General features: G+C 36.9%; 1 protein-coding gene across 2 annotated transcripts in view; it reads right to left on the bottom strand.

Annotated features, from left to right (window-relative positions):
• Positions 1 to 359: 359 nt before the first annotated feature.
• TASP1 (taspase 1) overlaps positions 360 to 16,961 on the bottom strand; it is a 76,056-nt gene continuing 59,454 nt past the window's right edge. For both annotated transcript variants that reach the window (XM_077781855.1, XM_021527828.1), the window contains exons 12-14: positions 14,129 to 14,239; positions 10,544 to 10,617; positions 360 to 1,844 (exon numbers count right to left, since the gene is read on the bottom strand). In XM_077781855.1, coding sequence (XP_077637981.1) covers positions 1,749 to 1,844; positions 10,544 to 10,617; positions 14,129 to 14,239 — 281 coding nt within the window. In that variant the 3' untranslated portion in view covers positions 360 to 1,748. The remainder of the gene's footprint in view (positions 1,845 to 10,543; positions 10,618 to 14,128; positions 14,240 to 16,961) is intronic.

The raw sequence follows: 16,961 nt of genomic DNA, 5'->3' as shown, positions 1-16,961 counted from the left end.
ACGCTGTTCCTTTAGCTTTTCAAACAACAAGGCCATTTTCAAATTTGGCTATGTACAAACCCATATACATGATCTTCAATTTTTCACTCACTTCACACAGTGAAGGGTCCTTCATTTTCTCAGACCATGATTGTACCACTGAGGATCCAACCTCAAGCATTGTATTTCAGCACAAACTATTTCAAGACAGGCACATTCCTCGTTGTTGTTGTGCAATCTGGAAAGCTGCTGTTTTATATTATTTACAGAACTGTACTGAAATATCTTCAACTACAGGGCTACACTGAGGTCAGAATTAAAAAACCATACACAGATGACAGTATCTCGATGTATGCTGTAGTATAATAGTGAAAATTAACTCAGGCTATTAAAAAAAATTTTATTATTTTCCATGAAAGATTGGTACTACAATCAATATAACCATTTAATCAGTCAAGTATGTCTGTTATAGGCAGGCACAATATTACAAAACAGGCAAGTACAATGCCTGATTAAGCGAATAAAGTCTGAATATCTATTCATCCACTATTTCTGAAAACAGAATTATCAAATATCCACCAGGGAAAAGGATGAACTATTTTAGTTTCTCTTTGGCATACTTATCAGGACAATGAATCAATTACAAAAGTCTTCTATTGCTGCCAGTGCTGAGAAGGAAAAAGGACTGAGTGGAAGGTTTTACATCAGAACTCGCTTTTAGGACTTGGGCAACCTGGCTCCCATAGCCAAACTGGTGACAAATGACAGTTCAGCTGCCAACGCTTCACGAGGCAGACAAGGATTTTGTTGTTTTACATTGCAGATTTGTTCAAGGTATCAAAAAGAGTTACAGTAAATTTATGCACAGTACATACATATTACACACAGTTATATAAATACCCATGCTGCGGCTGGACATGAGGAAGTTGCTTTACCAACACGAAAGCTCAGTATCAGACCTCCCACCAGCCACTTGATACACATTGCACTTCTCATCCAGTAATATGTTCATTTCTGTACCTCTCTTAAAAATAGATTTAAAGCAGAAGTGAAGAATAATATTGAATCTTTCCATAAACTTTGTTTTCTTATTTACACTGTAATATTCCATTATACATAAAGACTGCGTAACGATACGTTATCTTCATATAGCTTTTTGCAATACATACAGCTTTGAGCTATTAACATCTGGGTTTGGGAACACAGATATGACCTATAAGACTATTCAAAAACAATTTGAGCCTTAATTTTGCTCTAGTTTGTTTCACTGAAACCATTCTTTGAACAAAAAAAAAAATCCTCCTTACTGGAGAGGAAAAAAACAACTCATGTTTAAATCACCTCTGGATTTCCTTAAACTGCTAAGAAACTTAGAAACCACAATAATTTTTTGCATAATTATAAAGCCACTTCAAAGGCCTTTTAAATTTAGAATATGAATGACAATTGTGACCATATCTTTAAATCATTTTTTCTTAACTTTTGGTTATCTTTCAACACAGAAAAATGAAAATGCAATCACTAATCATACATGATCTTTGCACAACTGGGGAGCGTTCCTATTTTATTCATGGGACAAATGAACATGCACATAACCCCCATTCACAGAGTGAGAACATAAACTACAGCAGCACTTGTCTCAAGTTGTGGTGCATATGGTTGCAATACAGAGTATAAAACAAAAGCAGAATTTCCAACATCTGTTAAAACACAAAAAAAACCCTTATTGTACAAAGAGTCATTCACATTCTCTGCAATGAAGTGAAGAATCAGCTGCTTTCTGGACTCTCCAGCCTGCAAACTCCTCCTTCTATTGCCACGGACTGTCCTGCCACAGCTCCAGGAGGAAGTCTTGAAATGTGAGTCTGTGGAAAAGTCAAGAGAATATTATGGACTGTGAAAAGGCAAAGTTATGCAGGACAAAGTAAGTTTGTAAGTATTGAACAATTAAGCTACTCCCTCACTGAAGTCTGAGGACAAACTACAAAGCAACTTGAAAAGCAACTGAGATTCTTTTTCTATTTTGTTTGCATTAATGTTTAACACATGAAGAGAAAGACCACGACAGATGCATAGAAAAGGCAAATTGGATGAATCAATGCTCTGAAAGTAGAAAGAACTATCCAGAGTGAAGACAAAAGAAAATACTTATGGCATTTCATGGTTTATAGGTCTATTTCTTAGGGCGACTCAGAAGTCTTTACTGCTGCATACAGAAATACACCTTTGAGAAACCCCAGACAGAATTAAATACTTGACAAACTAACACTTCAGAGGATCAGGCAACTGCAATGATCATTATGCAAATAAGACATTTCTCTGCAAAAAATACCTACACATCCACCTAAAAAACTCCAAAGACTTCCTGTTGTCAGGAATTGGTATCTCATTACCAAATAAATCAACCCAAAAAACAATTGTGTTTAAGCCAATAAGCATCTTTTCCAAGATACACAAGACCCCAAACCACTATACACCAGCACCTGAAGACTCCCATTTACAGAAACACTGAAACCACATATAACAAAGCATTTCTTAAAGCCTTTACTTGTATCCTGTTTATTTGCACTTTCTATGATGGAGCAAATACAGATCTGGTTTACACTGAGTACTTTTTATTACTTTCACCAACGGCTGCCTTGTGCAGAACAAAAATGAGACAGCTCTAAGATGATAATGTTTAAGATGTTACTTAATAAGTAATTTGAAAGGGTAACATTCATGTCAAGACAACTATAGAAAAGTCCCAAATGAATTCTTACATTTATATCTCCCTTGTTCTTAACCATAAGAACAAGCTCCAGTAAATAAAAAGGAACATCAAAGAACACTGAATATTTTTAAATGAACCACAGAACTTATTTGTAAAGTTCGCTACATTTTTATATCCCAACATCACATTTTACATTAAGTCCAGATTGTATAGTCAATTAGGTTTAGATTCTAGAAACTTAAGAAATAAAAAGGCAAACAAAAAAGAACACTGGAAAGGTTTTAATTGAACTCAATTAGTGTGCCACATGAATGAATGAACCTACACCTGGAAGAAATTGTGCCTGGGACCAGAATAAAAAGGAAAATAAGTATTTTTTCTGAGTTAATCCTCCACCCAACTCCACAGAAGCCTCTCTCTGAGGAAAATGTATGTCAAAGAATGGTAGATTAAGAATGATGAGTTACCCATATCTTCAGCTTCACATATAGGCATTTTACAGTCCCAGGACTATTCTGATTTGCTTTGCCTTCCCAGAGAAAAGCAAGGTTGGTGAGGGTCCCATAGGAGATGAGGAACCAACATCTGGGACACCAGTCAGCCACCACAGATTTTTGCTGCAGCTTAGAAGAGGAACCTCTTGCCCACAGTTCCACAGAAAAAAGGTAAATGCTGGAAGAAACATTTGATCTTTTGCTTCCTACCCCTCTATAAAGTCCAACTAACCAACCCCTCAGTGCTGATTCTTGCTCTGTGTTCCTGACATCCAAACCCACAGTGTTTCCCTCTTTCCCTCCTAACCAAACCAACATCATGGACCTACCAATCCCCCAACCACAGTGCTGCAGACACTGGAATGTTCCTCTCTCCCAGTGCTTTTTGACACACACTGTGAAGTTCCCTACTACTCACAAAACCAATAGCTCTTTCTGGAATACATGGAATACAACTACTACAGGAACAATGTATATGGTTTCATCTTTTTGACTTATATTACATCATGTCTCATAGACAAGGATCCTGAAACAACCTTGAGACCAAGGAATACGAAAAACATTTTCTTCTCAAGAACTAGTCTCCTTCTATTCACATAAAAGTATCAGTTTGTCACAACAACTTAGAGAATTTTTCTTTCATTAAAAGCATAAATACAATGTAAAATGAGCATATAAAATTTCAGCCAAGAGACAGACAGTGCTGCATGAGAAAGCTGAAATCAATCAAACGCTGCCAAGAGGACAGAGTACAACTACCAGATGGCAGTACATTCAGTTCTTAAGCAAACCTAGGGAGTACTTCATGTGTTCAGCACTCTTATTACACACTCAGGATATGCTCTAGATGGAATAATTTATAAAATAAACTTTTTCCATTCATTACACTATAGAGATGAAATATAATGAAAGACCAAATATACCATATCCTTAAGGAAATTGCTTTCTACAGCTTTGCTCCCTGAAAAAAAGATTACCACCAAGCTCACATACTCTTTAGAAATTTGGAGCCTTGTAACTGGGTACATACTTCCACCACCAGAACCATCTGACCACACATTCTGAATTTCTTTTCTAAGCAGTAAGAGCCCATTTTGGCAGCAACTCTGCTGCTCTGTCTCCTGGTAATTCTCTCCTCCACCATGGTTTGTATGTATATGTATGGAAGGAGAAGGTGCCACACTAAATACTGGCAACTGCTGTTCTTGGAAAATGCCATGTGCATCTTGGTTGGTGAAACCTTAGTAAAGAAAAAAAATGGGGAAAAAATGGAAAGAGAGGCTCCAGAATATTGTCCTTGTTGGGAAACAACAGAAAAATACAGTGATGATGTAATTCTGGTCTCACTGCACTGAAAATAATGATTTTACATACAGGTTGCTTAGGAAGTTAACAGTTTTCCAAGGCTCAAATTCACTCTGTGGGTTAAGTATATTACTATAAATTATTTATGTATCTAATTAAATCATTCATACCTGTATCAAGACAGCCTAAAGACACATACCAATCAATCACCTAATCAGCTCAGCATCCCAGGGTTTTGTAGAGGTATTCTAAAACCCTGCCATGAATCTTCAAGTGTGATTTGTATCATTGGGAATTGCAGGTGCAAAGGTTATTGCATTTATTTATACCTGCACACACAGTCCCATCTTCCCTACCCCACTCTGTCAGCCAAACCCAGGGCGAGTTCCAGAACTACTGGCTTTATGCAAGAATCCAACCCAAAAAGTGAACTTATCTTCTCATATCAGAGCCAGTTAACTTCCATGAAGGTCTATGACCCAAACATTTTAACCAGTATTAATCACTGAAGGTTATTTCCAACAAACAGAAAAACCTTATTTTTATGAGGGAACTGGATGGTCCACTGTATGCAAAGAATACTTTTCAAATTAAAATTTCTGACTGATTCTCCAGTCTCCAGACAAGTGTGAAGATTAAAGAAAGTAAGTAGAACAGTGACATATACTTCTCCTGTCTCATGAAGTTAAAAGACTGTCTCTGTAGTCTGAAATGAATGACTGAATTATTTGACTTCATATTTCTGCTCACTAAACAGGCTTAGTAAATTTTTCCACTAATTTTCAAATTAGAATTAAGATTCTTCCAAGATGTGTTTCTTCACACGATGAGCACTGGAAAACTGCCCTTCTCCTGCCAAAGGTCATGCACAGACCTTCCACTCACAAAGTCAAATACAGAAGCTCATCCTCAGAAAACCAACAACAATCACTGCAATCAGTATTTGTCACATGTATCACTTCAAACATAGAGGGAAGGGCTTCTGCTAAATTTTACAATATCAGTAAAGGCGAATAAATCTGATTATGACAGCTTACATCTCCACAGGAAAAGTGAGTTGTAGATGGTCTCCCTGTCCACCATGTTTATGTTTGCTCATTCTGGCAGATGAAATTAACTGTCAGAGATAAAAGTTTCTTTTTGAACATTGCAACCACAGTGTTTGGTGTGGACAGCACTTGCTGCCTATGGATGTTTTCAAACACAGCAATGTGCAACACTCTCCACTAATGCTGGACTACGTCTTGCAAAGCAATGTGAATTTGGTTCATTTGAGAATGGAAAGAATGGCTTTGCATTATTAAAACCTTCCATAACATAAAGCCTACCAGTTCATGTTATCATAACTGAATAGCTGCCAAAAAGAGATTCAAACTGGCAACTGAATTGGATTATATTCAGTACTGCAACTGGGCTTTTTAAATTTGCCATCTAAGTCATCCAGCTGTTAGAAGAACTAAAACCTATGAGTCTGCACTACTACTAAAAAATATTGCAACATTTACAGTAAGTGTCAAAGTTTACAACATTTAGAGAGATCATAAAGCAGCTTTATAAACACTAAGAAACATAGCAAGCTGATAAATTATTTCAAATACCTACACAAAATAAATGACCAAAACTACATTTTGCTGGTATTGGAACTGGATCTTGCACTGGGAAGAAAGGACTTTGACTTCAAATACTATAGAAAATAAAGTGAGGAATTACCTATCTTCAAGCAGAAACATCAGCCACCAGCAACTACTCTCAACCACCATGATAAGACACTGGTCAGATTCAGGAAAAAGTATCCCAGCCACTAACATTTTCTACATGCAGAATACTGCAGGATTTGAATAAACAAATACTCTGCAGACTCTGCCTGAGATTAAAGGGCTTCTGTCTGACTATGCACAGATACACAACATTAAATCAAGGAAAGCCTGCCTACCAATAGGCAGAACCTTCAAGAGATGTCATTGGTGTGAGAACTCACATTGCAGGCATACACTGCACTCTCATTTGAGACTGAAGAACTTATTTTCCTTTGAAGCATCCTCCACTGAGTAAGCAGACATGGAGCAAGAAGATATGAAGTCTTTGTAACCAAGAAGAGTCAATCAATTTTTGCAACCAAACCATTAACACCCTTCCTTCCCATTCCTCATTTTAATCTAAAATCACATTATTGGTGAACAGAACATAACCCAATCAGTTCAGGAAAATAGGAAATGATAACTGAACTCTGATGGAGTAATGCTAAAGAAGTCAGAGCCCCAGTAACAGAGTGACCTTCTTAGCTGATGCTATGAACAGTTGTTAGATTATGGATCCATAAAGAAATCCAAGCATCTGGAAGGTTGTTCTGAAGACCAACTAGTATCTCAGAAAGAGAAGAAAAGTTGGGCTGGAAAAAGAAATAATCGCTTAAATTCATATCAAGTAATTAACGAGTCAACAACACAATAACAAAAAAAAAATCTCCTCAGTTCATGCAGTTATTTAATCTTCCAGTCTTTCAATCTAGAGGCAATAACATTTGTGGCTGCAGCAGTTACTGCTACAAAAGGATACAGAGGGAATCCACAAACGAGTATTTTCTATCTGCTTCTATATATTCTCACAGCTGCAGCCAGAGACTTCCACTGCAGCCCAGAATATCCCAACAGCCTCTTGAGTGGATGGAAAGAGTTGAGCATCAGCTACTGTGACAATTCTGCCATCACAGAGGTGGCGATACAAGACCTCTGCTTCAAGAGATCTTGAGAAGCCCATTCAACTTCCAAAGAACAGGGCTGATGTTGAAACAATCTGTCACAGTATTGCTCAGGAAGGTTGGGCTCCAGAAACTCCTAAACCTTGTCTGCCCCTTAAGCTCATGATAACTGAGGCTCCCAAGCACCAGCCTGGGTTAGGTGCAGCACCAGGTGGTGCAGGTTAGTTCAAGAAGTATAGGAAAGAGCCAAAATGCTGAGATGAAAAGATTGTGTCCTTCCACATCCAATTTGTGACAAATGCTGACACCAAGTGATTACGAAGCTGCTTGTGCTGAGAAGGATGACAAGAAAAAGAAAGAAAAGCACAGTCGAACCAGCTAAGATCAGCCTTGATTAGCCACTGGAACATCCACTGTGCAGGTGCTGGAGATGACTCTCCCAGAGTGGAGGAGCTGAAATTGTTCCAGCATCCAGAAGGAGCTGATAGGACACACAGAGATGACTGTGTCAGCAATAAGGTGTGAGCTTAGTTCATCTGGCAAGGCTATGCAGGATTTTTAAAGCAACATTCACCTAAACACTTTAATCCAACAGAAAATGGTGACTTTTCCAGGCAACTGGTTTAAAACAAACAAACAGACAAACAAAAAGCACCACTGGATACCTTTACAGAAAGTATGCTTCAAATCAAACCACTATTAGCGCACAGCTCTTGTCTTGCAGGCTCAGCCATTTGGTGCTGGTGAGCTAACATTCAGGCAGCCTGATCTGAAGGTGAGTGGCCAGCTGCAGGACCCAGTCTTGCCTCAACTGGGAGCAAACAAACCCCTCAAGGTGCAAGGGTACTTCCAAACCACACTTGGAGAGCTCATGCTGCCAGAAGCACCAGCAGGTCACGGTGTCCAAACCACTTCAAGTCTGATTCCACTTTCCTGTCCCAGTCCTCTTTTAAGGAGTTGCTGACAGATAACTGGTTGTCTCTATGCCTGGAGCACACCAGTGTCTGCAGGTGAGGTGCATCCACCCTGTGTTTGCCTTGTAAGAAAGACATCCTGTGTCTCCACAGTTTCCATCTGGTGTTCAGAACCACCATTTGCTAGGCCCTATTATGAATTACATTAACCTCCCATGCCCAAAGAATCACACTAAGACAGAAAAGCAGGCTCCTTTTGTCTTTGGTATGCACCCCTTTTTATTATTCTAATACTAGTCTAGTAAAAAATTGAACCAGTTCAAAATCAGGCACTATGACAACCCCTGCATTTAAGAACAAAACTCAAGTCCTAGACCGAAGGTCTTTACCACCCTAGAAAAACAGGAAAGCAAATGTTTCCTTACAAGCTGCTGCCTAATCATTTTGCTATGGTCCTCATAAACAAGTGATATTCTATACTTTTATGAACTCTTATCCCATTATTCTTTCATGGCAAGCACTCAAAATTAACTGTAGCAAAACAGTCACTCTATTAAAGAACAGATTTTTTTTTTCACTTGCAATACATTGTGTTCTATTTCAAGCCCAGTTTTCCATCTATAACTTAGTCCTAGTTGTAGCAGAAGAAAATTCCAGCTTTTATGACAGAAGACTTTTTTTGATCAATAGAAGTCAGCAGCAAAAGCGTTTGTGGTTTTTCTCTGGAAAGCATTCGTGGCCACAGACTCAAAGAAGGAAGAAAGAGAGGGGGATTAACTCTTCAGTGAAGGTCAAAAACATAATTTAAAAGTGATCCAAGAAGAGCAGCTGTGTCTGTCAGCACAATCAGGATTACCAGCTGGAGAATTTACCAGCAGTATGAAAACAATGCACACCAGATGTCACATGTTGCAACTGTGAGCAGGAAAGCAACTCTGGGCATGGCACTGTCATGTTGATACTCATTACCAGACAGATTTCATATTTAGCATTTATTTATTAATTAGACACTACCAGAAAGAAACAATAATATTTTGAGTTTCACATTGTAAGTCAGAGACAGGTGTACACACTGGAAACACTTAATATCCTTTATTCTCAGTTATTCTTTCACTGCAAACACAAGACAACAATTTTAAAGCTAACTAGCAAATTCTAGAACATCTGTGGCTGAACTTGCTTTAATTTCACTCAATCTGAGCTTTCAAGTTCAGTTTGGACTTTTTTTTCAACTAAATCTGAAACAAATATTAAGAAAAGAACTCAAACCACACTCTCTTCCATGTAGAGCTATCAGGAAAGAATTGTACCTAATTTATTCAAAAGTGAGGCAAATTCTTCACTTACACATCTACTAGCACTTCCTTCATCACCTGCTTGTTATCTTCCTTGTCTTTCTGGAACATTCTTGTCTTTTTTTTCTGCACATTTTACATCTTGAAGATGAACTCATCCATTCCAGTGCTTGAAACAGAGTTTTATACCAGTTTTTGCTATGTAAAATATCTGATGTTAATTTTCTTCTTTTGAATATTCTTGTAGTACCTTGGTCACATCCCCCTTTGCATTAATGTCTACAGAAACCATTATGGTCTCTGCTTGCAGCTTCTCCCATGTTCATTCCTGTTCTTCAAACCTCTCTCCAAAATGCTCCAGTTACTACACTACAGTGCCCTTCTTTTTCTCCCTTCCATGCTCTTTTCCTTAAAATGAATGGCTCATCCACTTGGTTAATCCCTACTCCTTGATCATGAGATTTTCCAGATTTTTTTCCAGAATTTTCCAGTTTTCACTGTTAAGTTCAAATTTAATGTAATATTAATTAATTCATATATATATATTATATTATATAATATATAATTATATTATATAATAAATTCAAATTTATGTAATAAATTCAAATGTAACATAATAAATTCAAATTTAACGTAATAAATTCAAATTTAATGTAATATTTCTCCCATTAAAAATCAATTATAAGGCCCCAAGAAACTGAAAATATGGATGGTTATATTTGAATTATGTATTACAGACGGTATTCTAGGACCTTGTTTGAAGTTTGTTTTATATCTTCCTTGATGGTGCAATTGCTTTATCCAAAGGAAGACACGCCCACAGAAAAATAAAGTACCAGCATAACTGAATCAAGATTAATAAAGTTATTCAAATTCAAATACTGTCAGCAGAAGGAATGGACACGTGTTTGTGGCACCTTATCCTGACAAGGAATATATACTAGTATAGTGTTGTTAACTGCTGCAATTAAAAAAATAAATTAGAAATGCCCAATCAATTGATACATTTAACTGCTTACGCAACCGTTACTTCTTCTGTTCTCTTAGAGAAAGAAATTTCTTATATATTTCATTATCATTAATTCAAATTCTCCTTATCTTCTGCAGTCATCCTGCTGTATTACAGCCTATTCCTCATGGCTTACCTTAGCTTTGCCATCCTGTGCAGACATGTATCCAACACACATGCTCTCTGTTGTATGGCTCCACAGAAATTCCACTATAAAGGAAAATGCACGAAGTTAAAATAAGGCCTTGGTTTAAAATACAAGATGCAACTTAACAAGACTGTGTCTTGAGGAACAAATATAGCAAGGAAAAAAAAACAAAGAACAAAAACTACTTACCAGAGCTATCAAACAAACAAGATTTTCCTGAGTATTAGTAGTCACATACTGCAAACTATTACCCAGAATAAGAATGTTACTTCAATGATATGGAGCCTCCAAGATGAGACACACATCAACACCAACTGCAGTTAAAAACTGGACCAACTTCTAAAGCAGTGGCCTGTTCCACTCATCAGTAAAAGCTGACAGAACTTGTATTTGCCTGCCTTGAAGCCAGAAAAAAGCACCCTGCAACAGCATAAAGCCAGATGATCTACTTTCAACAGGTAAAGGGGGATTTGTGGCTTAGCTGCTCAAGCAGGATACAGGCAAACATGCAGAAATAGTCATGTCTGCAATATGGGAATTGCAGATATAGATCAGGCAGGAAAGACATCTGGTAAAAGCAAAATTATCCTGCAGAGAAAGGAGGAGAGGTGTATGATGGAAACAGAGTAACATGCACAATAAGAAAGATTTCTGGCAAAATTAGAGAAAGTCCTGGATTCAAAAGTATGCTGAACTACAACAGGAGATGCAAACATCCCCTTTTTTTGTGGAGAGTGTGAGGAGCACTAAAGGTAAGAAAAGAAAGAAAGATGAGGAAGAAACTCCTAGCAATGCACTCCCAGGTCTGATTACCTGGATTTCCAGCACCAGATACACAACATCAGCTCTCTGGTACTGCACTCACAGCTAATGCAGAATATCAGTGCATGCTGATAGTGATAATGATTAACAAAACTAATCACTGCTCACAAGTATTGTTAATACCTGTTAATCCAGTAAGGTGTTGTCCTGAAGTTTGAAAGTGTTGTGATTTATGACCTGTTTAACAGCCTGTTCCAATAATCTTTAATTGCCTGATACATATGCAGGTATCTTTATGTACACAAACAGACTCCTACTCAGCTGCAACACAAAATTCAGACAAAGAGCACATTCAGGTCTCTGTCAGTGGAGCTTTTTAAATTGCCACACTGTTTTCTTCCTGCTCTCTGTCATGGTAATTTTTCTTTGTATTCATAAAGGTCATAATTTGGAAGGGGGGAAAGAAAAAAAATAGCTGATCATAATTCAAGATATTTCACAGAATTCTGTAAAAGGCTTAAAAAAGTGCACTGAAGCACAAATTCTTTCTCTGGATTATGGGAGGTGTCTTACATGAATCACACAAGATGCCTTGAACAGACATTTCCAAATATTTCTTTTGAGAGTGACTTTCACAAACTGCAAAACAAGCATCACTAGATGGGTTTAAAACCTTCACTCATTCCTATTCCTCACGTTCCTTTAATGTGGCTGATGAAGGTCACAGCCTGCTGAGCAGCCTCATCCTTTGAACCACATCTCCTTGCAAAGCAATTAAACCAGAGCAGGAGATCAAATGTTAGATGATCCCAGCAAGACTTGAAGATTCTGACAGATATGCAGATGCCATCATAAAAGAAAAATTAACTCCATTGACGTGTGTGCTCTGCTCCCCCATAACAGATTCATGACTGATACCACCAAAGGTGAACCAAAGGCTTTCACAGAGTGAAATATATCCAGCACAATGTGTGTTTGAGGCACCCAACCTCTCCATGGCACCCCAAAATGCTTTTTCACTGTCAGTTAAAGTATTTTTAAAGACAAATTTAATCCCATCTTTCAATTTTGAGAAGTTGAGAAACAGTTCAGAACAAATACTCTCAAAATATTGTATCTAAGCCTTTGAAAACTACCAAAAGTAGCCTGTACTAGCACAAACCTTAGCTATTGTTAGCCATTATAGGTAGTGAACTATACTGAAAATTCTAAATTACATGTGAAATATCTTCAGATAAGTATACTTTCAACCATTTAATAAGTCACTTCCTTGCCATTTTTTTCAACATTAAAAAGAAAGAAATAAAGATGATTCCAGTAACAAAGACATGAGAGTTCTTTATACACAAAGTTTCTCAGTATTAACCAACTTATTTTCAGTCCAAACAACACAAATACTACATGTGTTTAATTGTGTATTATCTCTGCATTCATTATAAGGTAGGAAATTTCCATGGTAAGAAAAAAAAACTATGTTACAACTAATCCCAGTGTTATTTCAGTGGAAACAAAACCAAAAATCAATGGAGAAATAGTGTTTACTTATGATGTACAATATATGGGGATTTTATAAATTAATTTCTGAGGAAAAAATGCCAAATCTTCATTAATATAATATGTTCTCTTATATAAATTACAAGCATTAAATGAATAGAAAAAATTCTCTCACTTCCAAATCTCGGCAATTGAAGCTTACAATGATCTTGTTTGTTCTTACTTAACCAGACTTATTTTTTCATTTCCTTAACTCTTTTTTCTAAGGACAGAATTTATGTTGCAGGATGCTGTTGCACTAGATAATGTCACAGTTGGGTAAACAATAATAAAGCAGAGTATTATACAAAGGAAAAACACTTAAACTCTGGTAACATTGGACAGGTCAATGTGACCCAATAAATATGCACATCTAAGGAGCACCACAGGAAAGGTGATGGCACAAGTGTCATCCTGAAGTAATTCATATACCCCCAGTCCCAAATTCCTTCCCTCAGAGAGGCCTTAATGTCTCAGGGTTGTATTTCCACCCTGTTCTGCTCATAGTCTACAGCCTTCAGCTCCCATCTATTTCTCCCACACAAACCATGTGACAGTTTTCCATAATACACTTTCCTGCCTTTCCATAAGACACTTTTCTGCCATAAAGCAGCAAGAGAGGGATTGTGTTTCCAGGGCAGAAATAGGGATGAAGGGATGTAAAGCCCTTTTGGAACCAGAAGCTGCTGGTAGAGGCAAAGTCCAGGTGATTTCAGTATGAGCAGCAGAAAGTCATGTTTGGTGCAAATGCAAATAGTAACTGTGACTTATCTAAACCGATTTTCCTGGCCATTACCAAGAATAAACAATCATAAACAACTTTCCTTACAAATTTTAAATGAATTCTCCAAATTCACACATTTTCTTCTGCAAAAAGGAGGAATAGAGAACTTTTTAGAAAGCATTTTTCACAAACAAGCTACTGAGAAGCAGTAAACAGCTACATGCATTACTGCCAGCTATAAATGCAAACTTTCCTATAAGGAACACATCCCACCTCACCACAAGCAACTATTATATCTATGCCATAGGTTTAGAAGGGTCCCAAATAATCTTCTAAATGACAATTGTGCTTAGAAATAACGAGTCAGAGAGAATGCTCTTTTCTGGAGTTCTGTTAATACTAGCCTTTTTCGTTCCTTATTTCACTTTATAGAATTTATTGTTTCAATTCCTTTTTGTTTTCTGTGTGGCTTTCAATCAGGCACAGAGATTTCATTTCACCCTTCATTCTGAGTTAGCATCCAGCTGAATTAAAAATGAGTAAGAATTGCTTACCTAGTAAAGTTGGCTTTTCCTGTGAGGATTCAGGCTCGGCTGAGCACCTGCAGGAGCGGAGAACTATCACACCTCCGAGCACACCATCTTCATTGGCTAGAAAAGGTGAGCCTGGGGAAAAGCATTGGGGAGAATTACTTGCAATAAGAAGAGTTTCTTGGGCATTTTGTTTTTTAATTTGACTTTCTGCCTTTTCCCTTTAATCTCGAAAGACTGACAGATCAAGCAGTGCGTTTACAAAAGCATCAGTTCTCTTCTTCCCTAGAGTTTCAAAAGAATAATTTTCTAGAACGTTAATCTACTAATTCACCAGCAATCCAAAAAATGAAGAGCTACATGCAAAAGAACAAAAACATTTAAAATTGCGTTTGTGAGTGCAAACCTCAAATGTAATTTGGATGGATCAAGGAAAATATAATAATAAAAAATGGAGTGTCAAGTTGAAAAAAAATTGTGACTCAATATTTACCTCTTTCTGTTCTACAGGTTATATGAAGACAATCCAAAAAAATCAAGATAATTTGGGTCATTTTTACAGTTTCTTAATTTTTGCCAATATAAAACCCTTTGTACAGAGGCATCATCAAACTGCTGTAGTGTCTGCCTTGCTGTTTGATGAATACTAAAAGAAAAGCCTAAGCACATCCTTTTTACAGTGGCTCCTCTGTTGTTAATTTAAGAAATAAGATACAAAAGTCTTCTATCAGAAGCTGGAAATGCTTTAAAGGTAGCTGAGCCAAGCCTAAGTATTTTTTCTCTGGTTTGCAATTTGAAATAAGATTCCTATTGCTTTAAATGTGGAAACAATGATATAATTTACATACAATTTAAAATGTCTTGAGCCACAAAATTAATCAAGAACATTAATCAAGAAAGGTGCCTTCTTGCACTTAGGCCCATAGACATCCTAGTTACATATATGCATTATACTGTCATTTAAAACTGAACACACAATGGCAACAGCCATTTACTGTAATTCTTTTCAATTCTTTCTTTTAAATAAATTAGTGTATAGACACTGCAATTTGCCAGCCACTAGAACTTTAGAGCAGATCTATTCATCAGCCTCCTTTAACTTGCCCACAGCTATTTGTATGATTAAAATTACTCCTTTAATTCAAATAACAACAAAACAGCCCAATAAAAACCAACTTTGAGCATTACCATAAGGAAAACTAAAAGTTTTATTGTGTTTTCTCCAAACATTAGAGCAGCCACTTTGAAGAATGATACAAGGTGGCCACTGCAATAGATGCCCACATTGCAGGAAAATAATAAATGCAGTATGCTTAATAAACAGCAGTATCTTATTTGATCTACTGCAAACAGATTATTATCTTTAAAGGGCCACTTGCTTTGTGAAAGAACTATTACTAGTTATACCTGGTAATACACCTCCTGTATTACTCATTGACTTCAACCAAGTCCCTGTGAAACAAGAATCCATGATAAAGTAGTAAATAAAACGGGAAAATATGTTTGGTTAAAATAGAAACACAAGGCTTGGATAGTTGTGAAGAGTTTTACCACCCAAGTCAAAATCAGGCACTTCAAAGACAATGAACCTGATCTGCAGACCTAATCTTACACTAAACTGCACAAATTATTTAGGCTCTAAGCCATAGTGAAAAGTCTAAGCTCTCTAAGCTGAGGCAAAGAGACAGAAAAAGTTCTGGTTTCTTTCTAATAAGCAGTTTCTCCTTCCCTTTTAAGAGCTGTGAAAGATTCTTCCAAGGTTCTAGTGAAAATTATTAATTACCTCTTTAATTAGAATGGCTAAAAATATTCTACTTCATCAGAACACAGCCACCAAACTGTGTTCACAGCAGACAGCATATTCAAAGCCATAGTAAAACACCAGGACTGTAGGAATGCACATACACCAGACAGCAATTACTGATTTTAGAACTGGTTTCACTGAAGTCTTGTTCTAGAAATATTTCCATTAGTTTAATCATTTATTTTAGGGATTTTCTCTCAAACTCTGAAAAAAATAGATGAAAGGGAAGTCTGTAAATAAGCTAATTACATATTTCATCATTTTCCCAGTATTTTTGTTAACTATGCCATCACGACTGATCAAACTGTCAGTAATCTGAGTAACTTGTATATGGTCTTTTGAAATTTCACAAGGCTTAGCAGTGTATTTCTTTCCATGTAGAGACTGCAGCAGAACACGTAACACTGCATTTCCATCAAAAAACTTCCATTTTTACAGGAATTTCTTTGCAAGAACAAAATATTAATCTTCTGTGAAACACAGAACAAAAAAAAACAAACAATCAATCAAAGCAAGTGTTTGTTGGAAAAGGGGTTTAAATAAGAATTTAAAATTTGAGCTTCAAGCACATAAGACAGTCTTATAACTTCATCCAAAAAGATGCTCAACCTCTACATGAACAACTGAGAGCCTCAAATCTGTCAGTATAAATAGCATTTATTTATTGCCATTAAACATGGTGTACATTATATTGCCCTAAGTACGTCCACAATTGTTTTCTGAACAAATTACTTCAACGATTATGCACCACAGAAGCTTTATTACCAGTCCACAAAACTCACAGCCTTTGAAGACCATTCAAAAGTTGGAAAACGGTATTAATTCAGCCTTTGCTGAAGTACACTGCCACCCTACTGCAACTAGAAAACTCCAGAAGAGGATTAACTTAATAGCACTGCACCTGATAAAAGTGTGAGAAAAATCTTAACTTCAGCACCAATAAAACATAATAAATTGGCAAGACACTGACTTCTTTAAGAATGACACAGGTGGGGCCCTTGGACTAAGAAGAAATGTTGGTGATGCCACATGAAACCAGGTCACACTGCACTA

This window comes from Lonchura striata, chromosome 3 (assembly GCF_046129695.1).
Source record: "Lonchura striata isolate bLonStr1 chromosome 3, bLonStr1.mat, whole genome shotgun sequence".
In the NCBI taxonomy this organism is placed as follows: domain Eukaryota; kingdom Metazoa; phylum Chordata; class Aves; order Passeriformes; family Estrildidae; genus Lonchura; species Lonchura striata.
The sequence above is the reverse complement of the archived record's forward strand: the minus strand, read 5'-3'. Positions and strand labels throughout refer to the sequence as shown.